General features: G+C 43.5%; 2 protein-coding genes across 6 annotated transcripts in view; one reads left to right on the top strand and one right to left on the bottom strand.

Moving 5' to 3' along the window:
- Positions 1 to 26,762, bottom strand: part of Fhit (fragile histidine triad diadenosine triphosphatase) — a 1,425,825-nt gene that overhangs the window by 43,173 nt on the left and 1,355,890 nt on the right. The gene's annotated exons all lie outside the window — the stretch shown is intronic.
- On the top strand, positions 18,842 to 19,532 carry LOC121455108 (40S ribosomal protein S2-like). The gene has a single exon (XM_041662663.1). It carries the CDS (start codon positions 18,857 to 18,859, stop codon positions 19,520 to 19,522), a length of 666 nt encoding a protein of 221 aa, XP_041518597.1. The 5' UTR covers positions 18,842 to 18,856; the 3' UTR covers positions 19,523 to 19,532.

Genomic DNA, 26,762 nt, shown 5'->3' with positions numbered 1-26,762 from the left:
ATCTCAGGTATTTTCTTTTTCTTTTTTTCCTTTCAAACCCTTCTTTAAGAAAGACTTAAGGTCCCAACTGCAGTTGGAAAAACGAGTTTACCGTGCATGGCGGTCGATCTTTCTCACCAAGGACTTAAGTGCTTTTCTTTCCTGTTAGGCAGAATATTTGAAAGAAGTCAAGCTTTCCTTAATGTCGGCTCAACTGTGCATTTTATATGCCCTACAATTGTTCACAACCCAGAAACCAGCATGTGCCACAAAGATGTAGGGCAATGGCAAACGCCCCTTGTTTTCTCCCTGACCCCCAACTCAAACAAATCCAAACAAGGTTACCACTGCAAAAAATTAAATCACCATTGAAGGGTGGTGACAACTTTCTAAGTGTTCTAGAGAAGAACCCTCACCTGTCTCAACTTCCTACTGTGAATCTCAAACCCCAGATCTTATTATTGAGAATCCTAAAGAGGCCATGGAGAGGGTCAGGTCTGGGAGGCGTAAGGAGAGTTATTACAGAGGAGCATGCATGTCTCATTCAAAAAATTGTCTCTTTGTTGTTCTCAAACCCAGCTAGAAGTATTGTTAGGAGTTAGTGAGCGAAGGACCCACCAAAAGCTTGCAGGAGAGCTAATCTTTTCATTAATCTCACCTTCATCCTGCTCAAAGGTTTAGAGGAGCTTTTAAAAGACAAAAAGTAAAAATGCTTTGAAATAAGTTCTTACAATTTCTGGCTTCTATTTAAAGGTCCAGACACAAATATGCAAAAAATGCTTGTTCCTGGAATCAGAGTTTGGCAAGGCAGTTGACTGAAGGCAGGCTGGACCAAACAGGCCTGTAACATTTGAATCCAACTGCCATGTTGCTTCTCAGGACCTCACACATGGTCCAGTTATGAGGATGATCTTGAACGCTAAGGCAGTATGATCCATCACCGTTCAGTTGTGTGAGGATTGTACCTATAACATGTAGGTCAGTGATGTCCCATTGGAGCAGAGAAATAGAGTCTGACATGTAAGGAGAGTGGAATAGTACAAAGCAAAAACAAAACAAAAAAAAAACCCAAAAAAACAAAAAACAAAAATCAAAAAATAAAAAATAAAATAAAACCAACAACTGCTCAATAGTGGCAAATCTTCCCTTTCTCAACTCTTAGTCATAAGTCTTGTAGACATTACTGTCACTTGCACACATACTAAGTAATGTAAAAACATCATCTTCAGCTCTAAGTGAATTTAAGTAATAATTGTACCTGCTAATACTGCGGGCTGAAGAAGATGTGCACCTTGAGGGGTCATTCTGACTTTTATACTAAGGGTATATTGCAGGAGATCAACCTCTTCGTAAACAAGTGTGACATACTTCCTAATACAGGCTGAGATACTCGCCACCATATTCTCCCTTCTCCATATTTTCTCTTGGTCCCGTTTCTGCAGCATAGCACCTTTTGTCTGGATGCTAGTAACATGCCTGCAATCACAATAATAAATGCATGCTCTTTCTGCATTTTATGACCTCTTCGAGTCTGTTTGCTTACGTTGATTCCTAAACCAAGACTGTGTTTTGAGGGCTCTGCAACTCCATTATTGCCGCTTTCCACAGGGCAAAGGAGTGGCGCACTGACTGCTATTTTCATAGAAAACTTGCACGGTAGATTGGAAAAAAAGATTCATTTGGAAGCTATGTTGACACTGGCAATAACTGACTCCAGTTCAGGTGACATGTGACAGCAGCCTGGTAGCTAAATTATTAGTCCAAGTCTGTAAGTGCTCCTAATTGGTTATCAGATTGTGGCTAACTGGATGCCAAAAAATCAAACATCAAACATTCTCAAGTCAGACAGACTGATTTTTTGGCATTCCATGGGAGTGGGGAAGCCAGTTATTAACTCTCTTTACACTTGGCAAATGGTTAGTCTGTGCTTTGAGTGCACAGGCAAGCCATCTACTTACAAAAGAAGCTAGATTCAAGGATGGGGTATTTAGCAAAATGACAGCAAACCCACCAGGAGTAAATGATGCTCTATGGGAAACGGCTTGTTGTTCTGGCTGAGGGAGAGGTGTCCTTGGTCCAGTTCTGGGGCCTTTCTGCTCTAGGCCAAATGATGGGGGTCCAAGGATAATGATGCTGTTCTAACTTGATTGCAATTAATGGAGTACTTGCTTTCTGCCTGGCACTGTGTTGGGTGCCAGGTATACAGTGCTGTTACAAAGAAGATGTCTTAGGGTTTCTATTGCTATCCTAGACATCAAAGCAACTCTGGGAGGAAAGGGTTTATTTGGCTTCCAGGTAACTGCCCATCATCAGGGGAAGGCAAGGCATGAACTCAGGCAGGACAGAAACCTGGTAACAGGAACTGAAGCAGAGGCCATTGAAGCATGATTCATAAAAACCCAGAGACAGATATTGGGGTTTAATATGAAGACCCAGAAAAGCAAAGCAGCCAGCCACTAGCTCTTACCTCTACTTCAGTCCGAAAATGGTGATCCTACCTCCAAGAATCTCAGAATGAGACTGTGTCTGAGAACTGTCTTCTCCCATCTTATATTCCTCTCTAGGGCTGGGATTAAAGGTGTGCACCACTGGGATTAAAGGCATGCACTGCTCTGGTTTCTATAGCAACCTAGTGTGGCTACTAGGATTAAAAGTGTGTGTTACCACTGCCTGGTCTGTCAGGCTGACCAATGTGGCTGTTTTACTCTATGATCTTCAGGCAAGCATTATTTATTAAAATACAAATGAAATACCACTACAGGCCGTGGAAGAGTACTTCTTACTGCCTTTTTCCCATGGTTCACTTGGTTTCCTTTCTGACTCAACCCAGGACCCCCGGGCCAGGCTCCTCACATCAGTAAAGGGTGAGAGCGATGATCTTAACACACTGTGTGTTAGAACTACAGTACCATACTCCTACCTTCTTTTTTCTATATTTAACAATGCCTAACATTAAAGTTTCTACAGTGAAGTACCTTTAAAAAATTAATGGGCTAAATAAAGTGTGCATGCATCTGTGTGACTGTATTCACATGTATGTGTGTAGCTTTATGTCAGAGGCCACGTAAGAGTGTACCCCACATGGTTATCAACAACAGAAATTTGGTTTCACCAGAGTCTAGCTTGGTAACTCTTTCTTTCTTTCTTTCTTTTTTTCTTTCTTCCTTCCTTCCTTCCTTCCTCCCTTCCTTCTTCTTTTCTTTTCTTTTTTTTGTGGCAGTGTTTCTCTGTGGCTTTGGCACCTATCCTGGAACTAGTTATTGTAGACCAGGGTGGCCTCAAACTCATGAAGATCTGCCTGTCTCTGCCTCCCAAGTTCTGAGATTAAAGGCGTGTGCCACCACCGCCCAGCAACCAACGTGTTTCTTGTGTTTGTAGACACACACACATGTCAGCATCCAAAAGACACATTGAAGAGACGAAAAAAGGAAAAGCTACTTCTTTCTGAGTCAGGACTCGAGAAGGCTGGGAGACTCAGAGTCTCATGAGGCCATGGAAGAACTGCACAGACAACAAAGATTCTGAAGAGAAAGTATGGATTGCGTTAAAGGACTAGTCCTCCTATCTCTCTAACGTGGCTTAAGGTAAATCCACCCTCCTGAAGGGTGCTGCTTAGCTCAAGTGTTTGAACAAACCGAATTAACTTTTTTGCTTCCTGTAGCTTGGAATGTTAGGTCTCCACTCAGATCAGAGAAACAGCTTTCTCAAACAGGCCTCCATCAGCCCTGCTCAAGGCCATTGTGACAACTGTAAGTTCTATGTCAGCCTAGTCTGGATAGCGAGTTCTCAGCCAACCAGGGATACATAGTAAGATCGTGTCTTAAAACAAATAAACTTCAGTGAACAACATGAAGAAACATACATCAGGGGCTTGTCAGTTTTAAGGGTAGAAACTGGACGGTCACTCATATCCAGGGCACTTCAATTAGTTTCCTGATACTTGATGTCTCACAATTGGATCCTTGACCTATCATCTTGGTACTAAAGGTCCTTAATTTCCACTTTACCCTCACCTCTCAACTATATCAACAGGTTATGTTCTCTAAGCAGCCTGCTTTGCCCACCACACATGCTGTTCTCTATTTCATGGAATAAATGAAAAAACAATTTATTCCCCAGATCCACCAGAGGATGAGATGTCCATTTCAGAGATTTCAGGAGATTTATTATAAATACTATCATACGCATCTGCCTTCCTCACTTAATTATAGCTTGCTTGTGTCCAAAATCATGTCTATCCATGACAGCCCATCTTACATTGACCTTCAAAACATCAATGATTATTGTTCAATCAAATGCTTTAATGGTGACTTCAAATCCAGTACCTTAATGACGACGACCTTATAAGATCACAGCTAGACATACAGAGGTGCATGTGAAGTACTTTTTACCCAAATGAACCAGCCGTGACAAGATACTCTGGAGGATACTGCAGGTCTGCTCATTTTCTGCCCTCCAATAATGGATTGATTGTGCTTTGTAAACTACAAAATGCTAAGGCAAGAATAGAGACATTCTGGAAAAGACATACAGAACAAATAAGATTTCGTTGCAGCTCTCATCAATCTGAAAATTTAATGACGGTTATTTATCAAACTATGATAGCACAATAAAGTTATGAAGGATGCAGATAAAGAGCCAGCTCTTGAATATCTCCTGCTAACCCATTTTTGTCCCTAGAATCCTAGTAGCTACATCCTTCTCCCCTTCAGTGATAGTTGGAGAGAAAAACAAACAGCAGAATATAAATGAAAGATCTGCCCTTGCCTGGTTGCGGGCTGGCAGTCTACGTTGCCAGTGACAACTGTATTGTCTTAGGGTTTGGAAAACCACAAGAAAACTGACCTCTAGCTATCCCATAGGAATCATTTTTTTTTATTTATAGTTTTTTTTTTATTGAGAAAAGGAGAAAAAAAACAAGTTTCCACCTGCTCTTTGGACTGGAGAGGGAGGGGGAGAGGAGGGGGGGGGAGGGGGAGAAGAGTGGGAGGAAGGGGAGAAGGAATCATTTTTTGAAGGAAAGGCTGGAGAAAACACTGAGTTGGTGCTCTAGGGGTGATTGAGATAGTCCACTAGCCAGTGAGAACCCACAGCTAGTTACCATCTTGAGAGGGCCCTGCAGTAATAGCCACACACCTTCACTGAGTAAAAGGAAACATTAGTACCCCATAGTTAGGGTTAACTTTATTATCAACTTTATGAATTCTAGAATCACTTAGCATACATACAGACCTCTGGTTATGCCCATGAGGAAATTTGTGGACTGAATTAGCTGAGGTGAGCATTTTCTGTGTTTAAAACATACCCACTATAAAAAAAATCTAAAAATATGCATGTGGATCGCATTTTATGCTTACAGGGCAGGGATGCTTCAAAGCAAGGGTCGGTCTCGGATAATGATTAAGAGCAGGCATTGGTTGGTAAAGGACAGGTCATACGTAGTCCACTGTCTTCACTAGGACACAAGACCCATTTTCAAATGGTCTGTGGGGGCCACAGCAGTTACAGTGGATGCAACCGAAGGTGAGCAGCCTATAGGAGCTCAAGTACTTAGCATGTGACCTCTTGCAATCAAGAGCATGAGTTGTGGATAAGACTCACCATGGAAGCAACAGAGCACCAGGACTTCCCCTGAACGTTATGTGCTCTGCGTCTAATTCCATAACTTGTTATTTCTATATACCAGGAGAAGGTTCTACAGCAGCCCTCATGTGCTAAGGTCTTCCCACCTTCAAACCAGTGACCTCCTGTACTGAAATCATGTGGTCACACCACAGCCCCCCGCCAACACAGGGGCAGAATACCTGCTCATCATAACGCCCCTCTTGGTGCATCCCTCCTTGAGCCGGTTTTACTGTGTTTTATACGCCAGTGGAATCTACAGTTCCATGCCATAACATAATTTAATAGCTCTGGCAACTTCTAATTTGATCATACAAAAGAAAGCACACCATGTCCTAATAATTACAAAACAATTAAAATTCTCCCCACACTCGGTGATTTCCTTTTTCTTTTCTTTTCCTTTTTTTTTCTTTTTTTATGTTACCTGGCTCAAAGGTCCTTCACTTTTTGACTATTTTCTTCGAAATTATCCCTTAGGCGGCACTGAGGGTGCTTAAAATTAGAACAAAATCTCACAATGGTTTTCTCATTTCTCACAGCCAGAAGCTTCAAATTGTGGTCATCAGAAGAACACTTTAAATTAGAGGAAGACTGATTAGCATAATTCTTAAAGGTCTGAACTCTAAACTCACAGATGGCCTCTGAAGAGGATTGATGGTCCATAAAGGAGATTAGGGTAAATCTAATTAGTTAGGGGGCGTCTCATTTTTCAAGTCAAGTGGTGAGCAATGGGCAAGAAGTGATGGATGGACAGATGGATATAATGAAGCCCCATTACAGTCTCTTTGATTCTTTCTCCATGATGGAGTACATTATCCCATTAATGGTTTTTTGTGGGCTAACACAGCCCCAGTTTGGTGCTGTGTCCTCAGAAATGAATTTGAATTGCCTGCCCTCAGAACTTAAAGGAGCATGAAAAGCCTGCCTGCCTGCCTGCTGAGGAGCCACCCTGAAGTGAGGATGGCATTGTCTCTTGGGGAAGGTACTTGGACCAGAGACCCACAGCTTTTCTGCACCATGTAAGACAAGGATCCGTGCCCATGCCCCTCCCTGCCATGTGCTGGGATTGACTGCTGCTGTCCTTTTCTCTATGGGTAAGTGCTACATATCAGTACCTGTCCGGGGGTGGAGGGGATTTGGGCACAGCCTAAAGAACTGAGAGAGGCGGGCTCATGAGGCAGCTCACGTCTCTGTATCTGCTGGCATCTGCTGGCCCAGAGACCATGGTGAAAGAGTAACATGCACCAGGAAAAATCAAAGGACCTTGTGGGGTTCCAAGAGAGTTGGACAGAGACCCCTCTCTCCCCTGGGTCATCTGAGCTGCATTTAAATGGTTTCCTTGCTTCTGTGTTTGAGTGCTTCCAGTCTACCCTCATCATCTGAAAAGTCTAAGTTGGGACTCAGAAGATAGATCGGTGGGTAAAGCACTCACCATGCCAGCATAAGAACCTGAGTTCAGATCCCCAGAAATTCTATAAGCTAAGAGCAGTGGTGCATCAGGAATCCCAGAGTGCCTACCACGAAACGCGAGGCGGAGACAGACACACTAGACATCCATGGACCAGCCAGCCCGGCATAGGCAGTGGCCAAAGGAGAAACCCTGTCTCAAGCAAGGTGGGAAGTGAGGACTGACAACAGATGTTTTCTTGATCTCCAAACACTTTTCCCCTCAAGAGTAATCAAACCCCAACATCCACTGAGCATATACTGTGTGCTTCTATGTTTAGCACTCATCTAAGCATACTGCAAACATTATTTCCTCTATTCTTCATTTAACCAGCAAAAGTTACCAATCCAGGAATTAGCAGGATTTTCAGATAAATTCAGGCATCCGACTTCAGAATGCAGTTTTTTTTTATACTGTTTTATTGCTATTTTAGGTTCATCTCTTCCCTTTCTATGTACATGGAATGAAACTGAAACTCTTCTCTGATCACATCTGGCTTCAGTCCTTCCTGATGTACTGTGGTCTAACCACATCCCCCAATTTCTTCACACTTGGTCAACCCCAGGCCTTTGCATTTGTAGCAGCTTCTTAGGTTGCTTTTTCTTCCTCCTATACCCATGTAGGGAATGTCAGAGCAGCCCACGCTTGATCTCAGCTCTCTTGCTTGCCCTTCACTCCCCTTTCCTCCCACAAGCTCTCTTTCAAGGCCATGGCTTTAAATGCTGTTTCTACAACCCTCAAATCCGTGTTTCTAGTCTTACCTTGCTTAGTAAGTGCCTGTCATATTTATCCAGTGGCCCATCGCATCATGCCTTCTCCACGTACAGTAGATAACTCTTTATTATGCCCCAGATGGAACCTGCCCTATTTCAGCCTTTTCAATAAACATGCATTGCATGTTAGTTAAGGTTTTCTTCCAACTTTAGTAAAGGACAGTGATAACCATTATTTTTCACTTATAAAAGGCTAAATAGGTGTTATTTTATGCCATGTAGCCTAGGTCTGTGCCACAAATATTTTTCCATTGTATTAAGAAAATAGTCCATAAGTCTACCTGTATTTCAATAAAACTTATGAAGACATAAGTTTTATTGAAATACAGGTAGACTTATGTCTTCAGGGCTGGAGAAATGGCTCAGTGGTTAAGAGCATTGCCTGCTCTTCCAAAGGTCCTGAGTTCAATTCCCGGCAACCACATGGTGGCTCACAGCCATCTGTAATGAGGTCTGGTGCCCTCTTCTGGCCTGCAGACATACACACAGACAGAATATTGTATACATAATAAATAAATAAATGTTTAAAAAAAAACTTATGTCTTCAAACAAACAGCAGGTCCAACTTGGCATCTAGGCTGTTACTGGATGGCCCTCTGTTAGGGTCTTCTAGTGGAGACAATCCTCAGGCTTAGTACATAACGATGTTGGCTTTTAATGTGAATTATAAGAAAATATAGGTTGATTACGTGTCAAACTCTGTTTAGAAGTCTTAATACCTGAGGCAATAGATCCTTGATTCCTATTGATCCTTTATTTTAATGTTTCCTACTAACCAAGTAGCTTTTGTAAGATACCACCTCTTGGTTACTTAGAGCTGATTACGCTAAACCAGACAAGGATAATTCAGAATGTTGGGCCTACATATTAGATCACAGATCTTCACTGCAGGTGTAGCGCAGTACTATTGAGAGAAAGGAGTGGGGCTGCTGAGCAGTGAACGTGATAGAAGCTTAGCTGGCTAGCTTGTTATCATCACGATTCCAGCAGCAGCCAAGTTTGCAGAGCTCCAGGAACTTGTATTGCTAGCTCCTTTATCAGCCTGTGCATACAGGAGTGTAGAACAGAAGACGGCACCATGGTGAGCCAGTCTTGCTCTGGCCTTGGAAGTCACTATAAACAGAAGAGTAATACTGTGGTGGAACATGGATGATCGCTCTGGAAAGGAGCCAACAACCAGGTTCCTGGAAGCTGGAGCCACCAGACACAAACCTGTAAACCCACGAGCCCTTCTGAGGATTTATCCATGAGCTGCGTTTGTGCCGTTTGCCTGACTTCCAAGGCATCTTCACTCAGACCTGTGAGCTAAGTCAGCTCAATTAACATAAATAAGGCATTAAGATAAATAAGTGTTTAGTTATGACTCTAGAAGGGTTCCCAGGTGTCCAGGATGATGTCTCTAGCTAGTTTCTTGGGCAGCTGAGGAGAGGGAGCCTGAAATGGCCCGATCCTATAGCCATACTGATGAATATCTTGTATATCACCATAGAACCTTCATCTGGCGATGGATGGAGATAGAGACAAAGACCCACAAGGTCCAAATGAGGAGCAGTAGGAGGGAGAACATGAGCAAGGAAGTCAGGACCATGAGGGGTGCGCCCACCCACTGAGACGGTGGGACTGGTCTAATTGGAGCTCACCAAGGCCAGCTGGACTGGGACTGAAAAAGCATGGGATCAAACCGGACTCTCTGAACGTGGGGGACAATGAGGGCTGACTGAGAAGGCAAGGACAATGGCACTGAATTTTGATCCTACTGCATGTACTGGCTTTATGGGAGCCTAGTCTGTTTGGATGTGCACCTTCCTAGACCTGGATGGAGTGGGGAGGACCTTGGACTTCCCACAGGGCAGGGAACCCTGACTACTCTTTGGACTGTAGAGGGAGAGGAAGGGGGATGGGGGGAGGGGGAGGAAAATGGGAGGTGGGGAGCAGGCAGAAATTTTTAATAAAAAAAAGATAAATAAGTGTTTAGTTATGTGAGGCAGGCATCAAGGGAGTGCACGGCTTCCTTTCGTGCACTTTACGCCATTTACTCCAAACACCAGTTTCTTCAGAATACAAACTAAGCTAGATTACCTAAATAGGGGATAACCCTTACTACAGAGCAACACAAGGTCTAAAACATCCAGATCCAAATGTCCCGGATAAACATTGCTTCCATGCTAAGAAGTCTGTGTCAGCATTTCTCCTAGGACCCCCCTCTGCCTCTCCCATTTCAGCTCGGGTCTTAAGTGAATAAGAGTTGTGACTGTTAGCTCAGTCGACAGAAAGTTGAGTAACACTAAGGTCCCAGCGCTGACCACTGTGTCATAAACATCCATGGTGGTAAGAGATCTCCCCTCCCAAAGGAGACGGATTCTGAAGTGTGACACTACAGCGGCTTACAGGCAGGCATCATCTCTGTGGTAGGAGCGGCAGAAGCAATCTTGGGGACATTACTCTGAATAATTGAAAGCCACCAGCATTGCCTGCCTACTGCCATCTTGGCAGCAGCTCCATCAAGGTCAGTTTTCTCTTCCCATGAAGAAGGCCACTCTTACGTGTCCTTGTCCTCAAAGCTGTCCCTTGCTGTGCCATTAGATCGTTCCACTATTCCTAAAAAGAATCAGCATGTTAAACTCATGTTCTATGGAAGCTTATCTTATCAAATGGGGAAGAGTGCCGTGACTGAGATACGATGGTGAAAATTCGCTAGGACACACTGTAGGGAGCAGGCTTGCTGAGGACGGTGACTGGCATAAGGGCCCAATGAACACTACGATAGGCATTTATATTGCTTTGATTTTTCTGAGAGGTAAAGTAAGAAAATCCTACAGTGAGTAGACTAAGCTATCAAAACGTGTCATGGTTTAGATGTGCACCTGACAGGCCTGGGTCCTTCTCTGCTTATAGGAAGATAGCAAGCATAACACAGCTGCCATCTTGGTCTCTGATGCCTGCTTTGTTTGGCCCCAAGAATTTCAGAGTGCTACTCACTATGTGTTCCCCAAAGTCCATGTCACAAAACCCCAACCACAGTACAAGATTTGCTGGTGGGATCTTTGATTAACTCTGTAGCCCTATGGCAGCATTAGTGTTCTTCCAAGCAGTTGAAGACACCTGTGTCTTTTCTCTCTGGGATATGTGGATCCAGGAGTAGATGATATCAGTAAGGCAGGAGCATGGTAAGCCCTCACCAAGACCTTAGTCATGGCAGCCTACTTTTGGACTTGTAGCTACCAGAACTATGAGAAAACAGTTAGTCTAGGATGTTATTTCCTAGTAGTCTAGTATAAGCTCAAGATGACTTAAAGCCTCCTCTGTGTGCTCCAGAGAGGGTTAGAAACAGGTATGATGCACCTGACTTCTTTTCCACGCTAGGCCCTGCGAGATGCAATAGAAGAGTAAATCTCCATTATAGACTGAAATAAACATCTCTCCCTTTAAAAGGTTGTATTATTTTTATTTATGTGTACCTACACATGTGTACAGGTACCTGTGGAGGCCAGAGGAAAGCATTGGATCCCCTGAAGCTGGAGTCACGGGTAGTAATGAGCCACCAAACATGGGTGCTGGGAACCTACCTGGAACTGTCTGAAAGAGCAGGATATGTTCTTATTGCTGAGCTATCTGTTCAGCCCCCAGTTTTCTCCGACAAAATATTCCTATAGAGGACAGACGCTAGCTAGTATTGCTGAACGGAGACTCTCAAAGGCATTGGTGAACTGTGTTCTTTGAAACATGAGCAAGGCCTGGCCTGGAATATCATTGAAACTCTACTCCTGGCAATGGCCCTGGGCCATGGGCAAAGGGGCTGGGTATCTTTGGCAAACAAGAGCATCAGTAGTGTCTCCTAGGTCAGAAGAGCCCGTGTACCTGACAGGGGGGATGAGGCCTCTCAGATGGATTAGTCAGGCTTTTTGGAGCTGACAGTGCTCCTCAGCCTGCTTAGCAAGTGCTACTTGGTTCAAAAACCAGGGATTAAGTCAATTTTCCTCTAAGCTTTTTATTTCACCTTTAAGCAACCCCCAAGGTTTCTAGAAGAATTTTGTTTGACCTTTAGCTAAAGTTCAACCTCTACCAAGTTACAGATTTTGGTGGTCCCTGGGTGATCACTTAAGACAGATTTCACTATAATTCAGGGTAAGGCAATCCCTAGTCCAAGAGTTCACTGAGGAAGCATTCCCAGTGGTCTCAGAGACAGCAAAAGTTACAGATTTTTATCCCGCTAATGAATTTCCCTGATATTTTCATTGTGCAACACTGATTACCAAAGTTAGCCTGGGTGTGTTTGCTGGATATTGAACCCACATGAGGCTGATCTCTCCCTCATAGCTCAGGCCCAGATGAAAGATGCAACCCACAGGATGTGGGTTTCCATAAGCTGATGTTTACCTCCAAAATTATGATAGCAACATTTAAACCCCATCGCTGTGACTTTGACACCATGAATAAATAGGATATCTGAGCTGTCAGCAACTGTCTCACATCTGGAGTTCTAGAACCTTCATGACATTCAGAGAGGAAAGGTGGGAACACATGGGAAGGGAAATACAGGTCCTTGGAGGAACCTGCTTCTGTCTCCTGTCTTGTATCCCAGATCTGTCTGGTTCTTAGAAATGTCTGTGAAAATGTCTAAACATATATTTAATCAGGCAGGCTTCTGACTATGCTGTCAGCTGCCGGGCAGTATCCATACCACAAAGATAGTTGGCCATGTCCACAGAAGTGAACACAGTGGTCCTAGTTTACAAGCCAATTCATTTCTGTCCACAAATGCTGAGACTCAGAAGAGTGCCCATTGAACCCATCACACTATCTAGCTGTCTAAATATTATTAGACATCTGGGTCCCTCTCTCTGAATCTCAGTGGAAGGAAGCAGGCTCATTTTAGAGAAATGGCTCTCAGCCTCCTACAGATGGGTCAATACCATGATACTTCAGGTTCAGTTTCATCCATTCTCTTCCTATTGATCAGCATACCTCATGTTGTTAGGTTTATTAATTAAATGATAATTGGGGAATGAGTGCATAAGGAGATAAATGTCTTACAAATAGACTCCAAGCTTGCAGGAGGCATGCAGCAATTTAAAACATGTTTTTTCATCTCTGTGGCATCTTTCCCTTAGGAAAAAGTAGTAATTGCTACCATCTTTTGAAATCAGAGATACTTGCTTTCCAGGCAGGCCTAGAAGCTAGCCAAGAAAATATGAAGTGTATTTGATTTCCACATACTCCTGTTATAATACCATGGACTAAGTGACCTTTCTCTTTTTTTTTCCGTTTTTTTATTGAGAAAAGGAGAAAAAAAAAACAAAACAAGTTTCCACCTCCTCCCAGCCTCCCATTTCCCTCCCCCTCCTCCCACCCTTCTCCGCCTCCTCCCACCCTTCTCCCCCTCCCCCCACTCCTCTCCCCATCCCTCTCCAGTCCAAAGAGCAGTCAGGGTTCCCTGCCCTGTGGTAAGTCCTAGGTCCTCCCCTCTCCATCCATTTCTAGGAAGGTGAACATCCAAATGGCTAGGCTCCCACAAAGCCAGCACATTACGTAGGTTCAAAACCCCGTGCCAGCTGATATTGAGGTCTTTAATCCATTTGGACTTGAGTTTTGTGCACGGTGAGAGATATGGGTCTATTTTCATTCTTCTACAGGTTGACATCCAGTTGTGCCAGCACCATTTGTTGAAGATGCTTTCTTTCTTCCATTGTATACTTTTAGCTCCTTTATCGAAAATGAGGTGTTCATAGGTTTGTGGGATAAAATCCGTGTCTTCTATACGATTCCATTGGTCGACTTCTCTGTTTTTATGCCAGTACCACACTGTTTTCATTACTGTAGTTCTGTAATAGAGTTTGAAGTCAGGGATGGTAATGCCTCCAGAAGATCCTTTATTGTATAGGATTGTTTTGGCTATCCTGGGTTTTTTGTTTTTCCATATAAAGTTGATTATTGTCTTCTCCAGATCTGTGAAGAATTTTGATGGGATCTTGATGGGGATTGCATTGAATCTATAAATTGCCTTAGGTAGAATTGCCATTTTTACTATGTTGATCCTCCCAATCCAAGAGCAAGGGAGGTCCATCCATTTTTTGGTATCCTCTTCAATTTCTTTCTTCAATGCCTTAAAGTTCTTGTCAAATAAATCTTTCACTGAATATGGGATGTACTCACTCATAATTGGTTTCTAGCCATAAATAAGGACCACGGAGTCTACAAGAGGTGAACCTAAAGAAGCTAAGTAAGAAGGTGAACCCAAGGAAAAACATATAGTTGTCCTCTTGGCTAAGGGAAGTAGACCAAATTTCCGGGGAGAAAATGGGATCTTGGGGATGGGGTGGGATGGGGGTAAAGGGAGATGGGGAGAGAAAAGGTAGAAGGGAAGGAGGGGGGACCTGGGAAACAGGAGAATTGGGATAAAGGAAAGGTGGATAGGGGAGCACGGAACCACAATTCTTAGTTAAGGGAGCCAGTTTAGGGTGGGCAAGAGACTTGACCCTAGAGGGGCTCCCTAGTGCCCAAGATGAGGTTCCCAGTTAGTTCCTTGGGCAGCTGAGGATTGGGAACCTGAAATGACCCTATCCTAGAGCAATACTGACGAATATCTTGCATATCATCATAGAATCTTCATCTGGTGATGGATAGAGATAGAGACAGAGACCCACACAGGAGCACTGGACTGAGCTCCCAAGGTCCCAAGGAGGAGCAGAAGGAGGGAGAACATGAGCAAAGAATTCGGGACCACGAGGCGTGCATCCACCCACTGAGACAGTGGAGCTGATCTACGGGGAGCTCACCAAGGCCAGCTGGACTGTGACCGAAAAAGCATGGGATAAAACCGGACTCTCTGAACATGGCGAACAATGAGGGCTGATGAGACACCAAGGACAATGGCAGGGGGTTTTGATCCTACTTAATGTGCTGGCTTTGTGGGAGCCTAGCCAGTTTGGATGTTCACCTTCCTAGATATGGACGGAGGGGGGAGGACCTAGGACTTACCACAGGGCAGGGAACCTGGACTGCTCTGTGGACTGGAGGGGGGGGGGGGAGAGGAGTGGGGGGAGGGGGAGAAGGGTGGGAGGAGGGGGAGAAGGGTGGGAGGAGGGGAAGGGAAATGGGAGGCTGGGAGGAGGTGGAAACTTGTTTTTTTGTTTATGTTTTTTTTCTTCTTTTCGCAATAAAAAAAAAATTAAAAAAAAAAGGGGGAAAAAAAAAAAACCCGTGCCATTGTCCTTGGCTTCTCATCAGCCCTCATTGTTCGCCATGCTCAGAGACAAAGGTCTGATCTCCAAAATATATAGAGAACTCAGGAAACTAGACTTTAAAATGCTAATTAACCCAATTAAAAAATGGGGCACTGAACTGAACAGAGAATTCTCAGCAGAGGAAGTTCAAATGGCCAAAAGACACTTAAGGTCATGCTCAACCTCCTTAGCGATCAGGGAAATGCAAATCAAAACAACTTTGAGATATCATCTTATACCTGTCAGAATGGCTAAAATAAAAAACTCCAATGATAGCCTTTGCTGGAGAGGCTGTGGAGGAACGGGTACCCTCATCCATTGTTGGTGGGAATGCAATCTTGTGCAACCACTTTGGAAATCGGTGTTTCGGTTTCTCAGGAAATTCGGGATCAACCTACCCCTGGACCCAGCAATACCACTCCTGGGAATATACCCAAGAGATGCCCGATCATATGACAAGAACATTTGTTCAACTATGTTCATAGCAGTATTATTTGTAATAGCCAGAACCTGGAAACAACCTAGATGCCCTTCTAAGTGACCTTTCTCTGTAGGTGGCTCTGCCTATGAAGAAACACCTTAACGCCACTTGAATCTATAAAGGTGAGCTGCAGTCAGTCTTAGGTATCCAGGGTCAGAGCCTAGTCTCCAGCTGCCTCTTATGATTAGCCTATTTTTTGTTTGTTTGTTTCTAAGACAAGATCTTACTTTTAACCCAAGGTAGCCCCAAACTAGTGATCCCCCTGTCTCAGATTCTCAAGTGCTGAAACAGAAGATTTCTTTTACCATGCAACTTCTGAGCAACTGACCTCAGCATACCCAGAGATGCTTGAGATTCTCCCTTCCAATCTGGCTAGCCATTGCATCTCTCATCCACACACATGTGCAGGAATGTAGGATGATGTGGGATTCCCCTCTATATGCTGAGAATATTTTTTATTATCACTGGTTAATAAAAAAGCTGCTTTAATCTATGGAAGGGCAGAATAGAGCTAGGCAGGAAAACTAAACTGAATTCTGGGAGAAAGAAGGCAGAGTCAGGGAGATGCCATATAGCTGCCGAAGGAGAAAGATGCCAGACCTTACCAGTAGGTCACAGCCTTGTGGCGATACACAGACTAATAGAAATTAGTTAATTCAAGATGTAAGAGCTATCTAGAAATAAGTCTGAGCCATCAACCAAACAGTGCTTTAATTTATATAGTTTCTGTGTGATTATTTGGGTCTGGGCAGCCTGGAAACAAACGAACTGTCTCCCTTTACATGATATCCAGAGCAGCAAGTAACGACACATGACAGAAGCATTTGACTTTTAACATGGCTGCTGTTCTCACCTGACAGAGCTTCAGGCTCTACTGCTCTGGGTCAGATCTTTCCTAATTGTGGAGAGTTATTTTGAGCACTATATGACATTCTGTAGGAACCCTGGTCTCTACTCACTTGATGCGACTAGTTCATCCCTCCCTCTCCCATCATGACTTCTCCAAGCAAATGCAGAATCTGCCAAATGCTTCCTGAGAGATAAAATTATCCTGAGTTATACATAAAGCCTTAAAGGCAAGTAAACATGATGGGAGCACTGTCCTGGCCCCACAAACAGTGCACACAGATCATGTTCTCAGCTCTTAGGTCTTATTTGCAGACACAGCATTCAATAGAATCCGAATGAACCAGAGGCCATTGGAATATGGAATATGGAGGATAGTGGTGACTGAGCTCACAGATTAGACAGACTGAGGAGGTGGAATAAGCTAAAATTACAGACATCAAATTGTTCCTTGTAGTCACATTGGAGACTGTTGGATTTTGGTTTAGATGCCAGCCTACTAAAATCAGTCAGTACCCTAGTGAGCGCCACCCCCTACATACCTTAAATGCCCCTGACAGTTTCATTCATGGTACCTGAGATCTGTAGTCATGTCTGACATTTGATTTCCAGGGTCTGTTACACAGCATGGCAGAGACGAGGCACCAGATTGGTTGTACAGAAGAAAAAGAGGAGACTACTCTATTTTCAGCAGAGTCTGGGCCACACCACAGGGCAAAGACAGAATGATATACCCAGATTGTCTCCCTGGATGACAGAGTCTGAAGTTGGTGAAATGAATTGCTTGGGAAACAGCTTCCATTTTCTTCTCTTCTTGGTGTACCAGGGATTGACTGCCATTGGCACATGAAAAGCTCAGAGACTTGACTCACTTGGCCCTGAGCCCAGCCAGAGAATGAGCTGCGAAGAATGCACAGAAACTGGCGAGATGTGAGCTCGCTTGTCCCTCCTTTCTTCCCACCTGGCGCTTTACATTGACAAACCAGCGACACTCAGAGAAATGTTTCCCCAGCCACTTTCTGGGTGGCAGCAAGTGCCTTTGTTCCCACTGACAAAATCTGAAACTTAGCCCGAAGCACTCGCGTGCCAGGGAGAACTGTGTCAGACATGCGATGTGTGATAAAATACTAGGGTGACGTGAAATACGGCTTTGAAATGGTGCCAGGGTAGGCATACGGAGTGATTGAGATCGCCTGCAAATACAAATGGCAGCTCTGTGCCTCATCTGTAACCTCGGCGCATGGAAACTGGGACATGCTTTCCCTCCTCGGCAATTTGTGCAGCCTCTGGTTGAAAACTATGGAGATTGTACCACTAAAGGAAACTGCCGTGTTTACCCTGTAGTTTTCATGAATGCGCTGCTCCCCACCCCACCACCGCCATATACATCGGTCTTAGAGACACCCTCTAATATTCTAGCTATTGCTGTGAATGCTGCCCTGAACGTGTGTTTGGAGAAATCCCGGTGGCAGGTGCCAAATCCAAACACTTCCTATGGGTCTGCGGTCGGGTGGGGGTCATTTTTGCATTGCTGAAAACGACCATCATTTTTAGAAATAAGGGGTACACACCTGAACTGACTTCGGTCCACCCCAGGGCCTCCTCAATGATGTAGTCAACGGAAAGGGAATTGTCAAGATGTGCTCCATATAACTAGAGGAATCAAACCTGGTGGGTGCTTACTTCGGTTCAGACAGTATACCCTCTTTTAGGCCAATCTCATCCTTTCTTTAAAGATTGTTTTTGGCAGTTTTATGTATGTGTGTCTGTGTCGTGAATAGCATGTGAATGGGATTGTTTGTAGCAGTTTTAGTTATGTGTGTGTGTGTGTGTGTGTGTGTGTGTGTGTGTGATGAATAGCATGTGTGTGGGTAGCCTGTGGTTGCCAGATAGCTTGAAGCTGTGGCTAGAGACAGCAGTGAGCTGTCCAACATGGGTGCTAGGAACTGAACTCTGGTCCTCTGCAAGAACATTATGGTATGTATTTTTGATCTCCCTCTTCTTTGGTTGTTTTTGAGATAAGATATCACTCTGGAGCCATGGGTAGCCTGGAACTTGCCTTACTGTATATATACATCAGGCTCCCTTGAACTCACAGGTAGCTGCCTTCCTAGTTCTGGTACCAAAGACAAACATCAACCCATATCACGTAACTTCACTAACTGACCTTATCACCCCAGCACCTAATGCCTGAGTTCCTCCCATGACAATGGAAATTCAAATATAAACCAGCACTCTTCTCTCTTTGAGTGTGAGGTGTGTGTGTGTGTGTGTGTGTGTGTGTGTGTGTGTGTGTGTGAGAGAGAGAGAGAGAGAGAGAGAGAGAGAGAGAGAGAGAGAGAGAGTGAGTTGGAGGAGGCGTTTTCCTATACCTATAAGTAATAAGATTCACGAGCCGATAGGCCGAGGCCGCGGGGCTCGCGGAGGTAAAGCTGAAGACAAGGAGTGGATTCCCGTCACCAAGCTGGGCCGCCTGGTTAAGGACATGAAGATCAAGTCCCTAGAGGAGATCTACCTGTTCTCCCTGCCCATTAAGGAGTCTGAGATTATTGACTTTTTCCTGGGAGCTTCCCTAAAGGATGAGGTTCTGAAGATCATGCCCGTGCAGAAGCAGATGAGGGCAGGCCAGAGGACCAGGTTCAAGGCTTTCGTCGCTATTGGGGACTACAATGGTCACGTAGGTCTCGGTGTCAAGTGCTCCAAGGAGGTAGCCACTGCCATCCGAGGGGCCATCATCTTGGCCAAGCTTTCCATTGTCCCTGTGCGGAGAGGCTACTGGGGGAACAAGATTGGCAAGCCCCACACTGTTCCTTGCAAAGTGACAGGCCGCTGTGGTTCTGTGCTGGTGCATCTCATCCCTGCCCCCAGAGGCACTGGCATAGTCTCTGCTCCTGTGCCCAAGAAGCTACTGATGATGGCTGGCATTGATGACTGCTACACATCAGCCAGGGGCTGCACTGCCACCCTGGGCAACTTTGCCAAAGCCACCTTTGATGCCATCTCTAAGACCTACAGCTACCTGACCCCCGACCTCTGGAAAGAGACTGTTTTCACCAAGTCTCCTTATCAGGAATTCACTGACCATCTTGTGAAAACCCACACCAGAGTCTCTGTTCAGAGGACCCAGGCTCCAGCTGTGGCCACCACATAAGGGTTTTTATACAAAGAAAATAAAAGTGAATTAAGTCTGTTAAAAAAAAAAAGAAGAAGATTTTAGTGACAGAGTCTAGTTGGTTGCCTAAATGTGAAATTTTTCTTATACGTCAGGACTCCAATGAGTGGAAAAAAAAATAGCATATTTTAATGGCATTTGTGTCTTCACTGAAAGTTAAAGCTTTTATTTCCTTTTCCTACAAATGGAATAAAACACTTACTTTACTAATGTATTGCCTAATTCAGTTGCTCTAAGGTGATTAGAACAGTCACCAAATGTTAGCTAGTTGCTGCTTGTCAACAACCGAGTACTTTGTTTGAAGGATAATACAATCCTTACAGTCTGGTGATGCAGACTCTCCCATTACTTCATAGAACAAATGTGGACACTCAAGCGGAGAGCATATTCGCCTTAACAAAATCAGTCAATTCAGCTGGGATTCAAATCCCAGCCTCTCTGACCCCTGGGCTCTGTTATTCCCTGTTGGCTCGCCATGCCTTTCCTAGTCACCATTGGTTAGACAAGGAGGGAAATCAGGACCCTCCTCTGCACTCTAGAACAAAAGTGAGATTTCTCCAGAAGTGACAGTGTTTTGGGAAGTGTAGTGCTTTTTAAGATGTTTAGATTATTGACTGCCATTCAACCTGTGCCCTTGCCCCTTTGGAGCTTAGTTCCCTGATCTTCAAATTGTTAGTAACAGGGGTCCTGGTTTGTCAGCCCTCCTGCGAATTGTAAAATACAAACAGAATGAGGTGCTATAATTCTATTGAATGCACTTCCTCCTTTCCTACCAGTTCTCTGGGGTTTTGACCTTCCCATAGCAAATGGAAGTCATAGGAGAAAGGATGTCCTCCAGAAAGTGCCATGATCACCAGCACTGCCTTGGTGGACCCTTTCACAGCTGTCCCAACTTCTGCTCAGTAGGCTCCCAAGCTTTCCTTTTGGTCTTCAAACTGGCCAGCTAGCCCCAGAATCTGCTTTCAGTCACGCTCCTGCCCACATGGCACATGTTTTCCCAACTGTATCCAGCTCCAGTGCCACTTGTTCAGGAAGATTTGCCCAATGCTCGGATTTCAGAGTCTCTCTAATTCTAGATTATTTGTTTCTGCATGCTACTTCCCCAAACTCTTCCTTCTTTATTTACTTGATACTGTGTCTGAGCCTTTCACTGTATCCATTCCTGTTCTAAGGAACACCCAGCTGGTGGCCTGGCTCAGTAGAATCCCTCCAAGCCTATCAGGAAGACTGACAAATTACCCATGACCTGCTACCCATGTCTACTTTTCCTTGCTGAGGGGCTGGGAGGATGGTAAAGCAATCTCTTTCTTGAGAGCTCTGCGAGGAAACTCCTCTCCGCCCACGGAGCAATGTGTCTCAGAGCCACGTGCTTTCCTGAGTGCAATTTTATGTTTTCTCCATTTCCAAACAGCAAGTAATCTCACAGATCAATGCCTGAGACCAAAGAGACTTATGAATGTTAAGAAGATTATGCACATAAATGTACCAACTATGACAGCCACGCAAAGAAGAATGGTAATACAGCACCGAGTGCTAGTTTATCAACCTTTGCCACTTACAAAATTCACAGCCAATTTAATTAAAAATATAACAGCTCTGAAAGCTGCTAAAATGACTACAACAATAATCAATCATTTTGTAATAGTGCTGAAGATCCATTAGGGATGGTGCTCTGGATGCTAACTCCTTTAAGCCCGGAGAGTAGGGGCATTGCCTTCTACACAATCAATGCCACTACATTTAAAATACCGACTATCTATAAAGAAGAAAATACCAAACATCTTTATAGCCCACATTTTATGGTCAAAACTTGCTTAGAAAGGTGCTTTGAATTTATTCACTATAAGCCGCGCATTTCATATTCAGAAAATTAAAATGGTTTCCACTGACTAACTCATTTAATCATTTAGTTGATTTAATGAAAAACACTAGGCATTTTTCTCTTCTTAGTTGCTAAGATTAATACTTTCTGTTCATTAGCAATCAAATATCACAGGAAGGTTTACATCTTCTCACTTAATTCACTGCCTTTTATCTCAAGAAATTCTAATATAATTTAAATGGTATCTTCTAAATCACATGGAAAATTTTCTCCTAGTAACTCATTTTGCCTCGTGGAAGATGCGTTGCTCGCCCGTGACACTGGGTCATTTATCTGTGACTTCCCTTTCCAATTTATTTTATTTGGGGGGCAGGGAGTATGCATGGACATGGAGGGGAGGGAGTGTAGACCTTGGAAAAGATTATGGATGTGCCTTTTAGGACCCCTAATTCATTAACACCTCTGCAACATCATGCATCCTTTACGACTCTGTGAAGGGTCCTTTGATTTAGTAGTGGGATTTTATGAGATACCTGGAAATGTGAAAACATTAAAAATGCTAAGTATAAGCATCTTGCTTCCATTTAATAAGTAATTGAAGGCATCCTGTAAAAGAGAATCTTCCCAGATCCAAGACTGCGCTCCTGCTGCTGAGTCTCTTTCTGTCACACACACCACTTTGTCCTAGTGGTGACTTTTGCAGATGCAATGTCATGATAGCTACCTATTGCTGCTCTCAGGATGTGCGAATGAGCAAAGAGTCCCTCTCTTCAAACTGCTTATGCGGGTGGATTCTACTGTGGAAATGTCCAACGGACAGGTTAGTTACAAAACAGAATAATCTTAATGATAGAGTAATCGAGTCACTAGTTTAAAAAAAGCAGCTCCAAACTTTCTTGGCTTCCATACCAAAAAAAAAAAAAAAAAAAAAAAAAAAGAAAAAGCATTTCCAACCTCAAATTCTTAATAGGAGACGTTACAGTAAAAAGCAAATAACAGAACTCTGTACTGAGATAGACACAAAAAGTTGAGATACTGAGCATCCAAAAGAGAGCACCAGGTTTGGAGCAAGGAAAAGGAAGAGGAAAAATTCACAAATTCACTAGCTGGGAAGGATGCAAGCAACGCCAGTGAGTAGCCAGCCATCTAGGTATAACGAGTCCCATTGACCTAATTAGTACTTTTTGTTAAAGGTGTCCAATATGCATGTATGTATATAGGTGTGTATATGTGTGTGTGTGTGTGTGCTCATACCTGTGTAGACATGTGTATAAACAGATCTGTCTATCTTCTTCACTGTGCTATTATATTGTTGATTGGTTGTAGCACTAAGAAACAGCAACTTTAAAACTGGGAAAATAAAAGCTCAAGGCATTAATGAGCTATAACTTGGACAAAATAAACATGTTCCATTAAACACTCATTAAAATGATAACTTTATTATTTGGACAACAATTTAATTTTTAATTCAATTTTATTTATTATTCTGGGAGCATATATATGTCATTGCATACATGTGGAGGCCAGTGGACGACTTTCAGGAGTTAATTCACCCCTTCTTCTACGGCGTGGAAGCATATCATGTTTGAGTGGCAAGTACCTTTATCTACTCAGTCATCTTGCCAGCCTTATTTGTTTAGTATTTGTCTCTTTTCTTCTTTTTAAGATCAATGCAAAGCAACCCAGTATCCACCATATGCAGCATTCCTACCCAGCACTGCTACCTGGTTGGGCACTAAGGAAGTTTATTTTTCTTTTTTTTTTAAATAAATAACCATTTTCCAGGGCCATTGCTATTGAAGCATTGGCAGAGAAGGACTAGATGTCAGGTCACCTCCTTGCACAACCGATGAGCTTCTGCTATTTTCCATGACTAAGTGCGAGGTCCTTTGGGAGATTTCTGAGTTCTTGCCTTCATCTCCTGGCTCCACTGATGTTTTAGGTTTTTGTCTGTTTGTTTGGTGCTTTGTTTTGTTTTGTGTTGTGTTGTTGTTTTTGGTCTCTCCGCTACAAAGACAGTGATTTTAATATGAAGCAAACTTTTCTTACTCCCTCATATAAAAGGTGTCCCCTCTGAGGCTAATATTCCAAATTATAAGCATAATATCTTACAAAACTAATTATGAGCTAATAAACACATAGATGCAAATGAGAAAAACAAATATAAACTGTATAATAAATTATTTTTAATATTCACAATTTCCTTCAATAGAAGTAAAATTATATTTAATTTCACTTTTTTAACTTATTGATTTGGTGGGCAATATTTTCCTGCTCTCCGTCCTCTCTGGGTCCTACAGTCTTTCTTCCCCGTCTTCCACAGGCTTGCCCCGTCTCTTAGGGTAGGGAACTGATGGAGACCTCCTTAGACTCTCGCCACATAATGTTTGGCTGTGGTGTCTCTGCACCCACTTGCATCTGCTGCCAGAGCAAGCCTCTTGGATGACTATAAGGCACCTATCATTAGGAATCATTTCAGTGATTATTATTTTTATTTTTGCCAGTTGTGTCTGGTTTTATCCTACCAAGTCTCTAGGCTATCCACCCTCCAGTTCCTGGCCGTCCAGGCAGTGTCAGGCATGAGATCCCTCTCCTGGCATGGGCCTCAAGTTAAACCAAATGTTGGCTGGCCACTACCACAAGTTCTGCACTTCCATTGTCCCAGCCCATCTTCCAGGTAGGAGAGATGGTAGGTGGAGGATTTCTCACACAATAGAGACTTGAACATTGTGATAAAGACTCCAAGCCTTCACCGACTCTATCTCTCTACATTCAATGAGTTGTGTTGATGATGTTCTCAGCAATGGTACCTGCTGCCAGTTTTCAGAGAGCAACCCTCTGTCCTAGCATTAGCCTGGGTTATTTGGGGATCTCTACTGGACCTCCTCAGTCAATAACTCAACCGAATACAACTCAGTCCTACCACTGGAAAGCCTTGCTTGGCTATAAAGATGGCTAGTTCAGACTCCAGATTTCCCCCCATTATTAGGAGTCCCCACTAAGGTCACCTTCATCAATTCCAGGAAGTTTCTACTGCACTAGGTTTCCACACTACACTCCAAATGCCCCCCAATTTCAACTGTCTCTCCCTTCCATTCCCCCCACCTATCCTTCCTACCTACCCCCAATCCACCCACAGAATCTACTTTATTTCCCCTTTCCAGAGAGATCCATACATCCCCCCTAGAACCTCGCTCCCTACCCATCTTTTCTGAATCTGTGCATTGTAGCTTCGTTATCATTTATTTAACAGCTAATACTCACTTATGAGTGATTACATACCATGTTTGTCTTTCTGTGTCTGGGTTACCTCAATCAGGATGATTTTTTTTCCAGTTGTATTCATGATGTCTATTTACTCCACTGTGTAAATATACCATATTTTCTTTATTAATTCTTCAGCTGAGGGACACTGAGGTTGTGTCTAGGTTCTGGGTATCATGAATAGCCAGAATGAGCATGGTTAAGCAAGTGTCCTTGTGGTATGATTGAGTATCCTTTGGGTATATGCCCAAGAGTGGAATAGCTGGATCTTGAGAAAGATGAATTAGCAATTTTCTGAGGAACTGCTTGATATGCATACTGACTGTATAAATGTGTACTCCCACAAGCAATGGAGGAATGTTCCCCTTGCTCCATATCCTTGCCAGTATGAATTGCCACTTGTTTTATTGATCTTAGCCTTTCTGACAGGTGTAAGATAAAATCTCAAAGTTATGTTGATTTTGATTTCCCTGATGGCCAAGGATATTGACGATTTTTTTAAGTGTTTCTCGGCCGTTTGAGATTCTTCTGCCGAGAATTCTCTGCTTAGATCTGTACCCTGTTCTTAATTGGACTCTTTCTTTTTTTAATATCTTGTTTCTTGAGTTCTTTATATATCTTGGATATTAGACCTCTATGGCATGTGGAGTTGCTAAAAAGCTTTTCCCATTCCATAGGCTGCCTTTTGGTCCGATTGATGGGGACTTTGTCTTACAGAAGATCTTCAGTTCTATGAGGTCCCATAAGAACCTTTGTGCTCTGCAGCCTTGGCTTTTTTGCCTTCTTGGAACATTTCTTTCATGTGGGGAGTTACCTGCTCCTCTGGCTTTGAATGTGGTTGGTTTTATTTCTATCTGGCCTTAGCAGAACTTAAGACTTCAGATCTGGTCTCATTGACTATCTTTCTGTTCCTTGGCCATGTTATTAGTGTAACAGCGGGTATAGAACTCACATTGTACCAGAGGAATTTCAACAAGTATTTAACAGTCATCAGTTAAGCACCACTGAAGAATCTGTTCTCACTGTAAGTTATAGGCTGCAAGCTTCGAGCCACTCACTCTTCCTCGAAGGGAGACTACTTGAAAGAAAGACAGAAGGCCCCATGGCAAGGCCTGTGTCCATAGATTCAGGCAAGCCCAAATCAGCTCCAGAAGCATTAGATTATACAAGCTAATAAAAATCAAGTCAGATCTTTTTGCTAGGAGAGTGTGAGTTGGGTTTCTGTCACTTGGAAAAGAGCATTTGAGTTCTCTGTGTCACAGAATTTGGGCCTTGACTTTAGTAAAAGCTAGTTGACTGAAAACCAGAACACTTTCAAAGCAAGGGCATTCATGAGGCCAGGTGTGTGTGTGTGTGTGTGTGTGTATGGAGAGTGAGGTTTGCCACACTACCAGCAGGGGGCATTTAGGAGACTAAGCCTATTTTGTATCAACTACTCATAGAAGGAAGAAGTCATGCACCCAGAAGCTGCCTTTCAAGCCTTGCTGGAAGAGAAACAACAGCATCCAGCCCCCTGAAGAGGCTCTTACAGCAGCTTAGCAACAGTGAGAGCTGTGCAGCCACAAAACGGATTTCACTTTCCGGCGTTCCTGTAGTGACTAAGTCTTAATCATCATGACAGGATTTCGGTGGCAAATGGAATTAACCATCCCACGTGCTCTGGAAATGTTAAATTGTTAATAAGCTTCTTAGAGCTTTTCTTCTCCTTTGAACTCAATGAATAGTTTTTGGCCACAGAACAGGTACAATAAACCAGCATGAGTTGGTAATTGAGGGGCTCCCACAGCCTGCCTAGAAGAGAATGTTCTCCAGCATGGAAAGGACAAGATGGAGCCAACTCTGGGGTTTTACTCTAAAGTTTGCCAGTTCAAGAAAATATGACTTTCCAAGATATTTGGTAAGTGGATACTGAGTATAGTCCAGCCACAACGCAAGCACCTTGAAGATTGCCTTTGTGCTCAGCTGCAGAATAGCCCAGGATTGAGGATAAATCCCACAACTGCTATTTGGTTTTTTGGTAGAAGGGGTAAATCAAAAAATTCCTAAGCAGTCATGTCTATGAGCTGCACTGTTCCCGTGTATAAAGTACGACCATGACAATTCATCGATGTGATTTGGAGAAAAATTAAAGAA

The sequence above is a fragment of the Microtus oregoni genome, unplaced genomic scaffold, assembly GCF_018167655.1.
Source record: "Microtus oregoni isolate MIOR12 unplaced genomic scaffold, Mior012 000013F_ref0000133, whole genome shotgun sequence".
NCBI classification, from domain to species: domain Eukaryota; kingdom Metazoa; phylum Chordata; class Mammalia; order Rodentia; family Cricetidae; genus Microtus; species Microtus oregoni.
This window is presented reverse-complemented; position numbering and strand designations above follow the sequence as displayed.

What these genes read in the sequence shown, in the direction of transcription:
- LOC121455108 (XM_041662663.1), top strand. Translation starts at nt 18,857, where the DNA reads ATGAAGATCAAGTCCCTAGAGGAGATCTACCTGTTCTCCCTGCCCATT.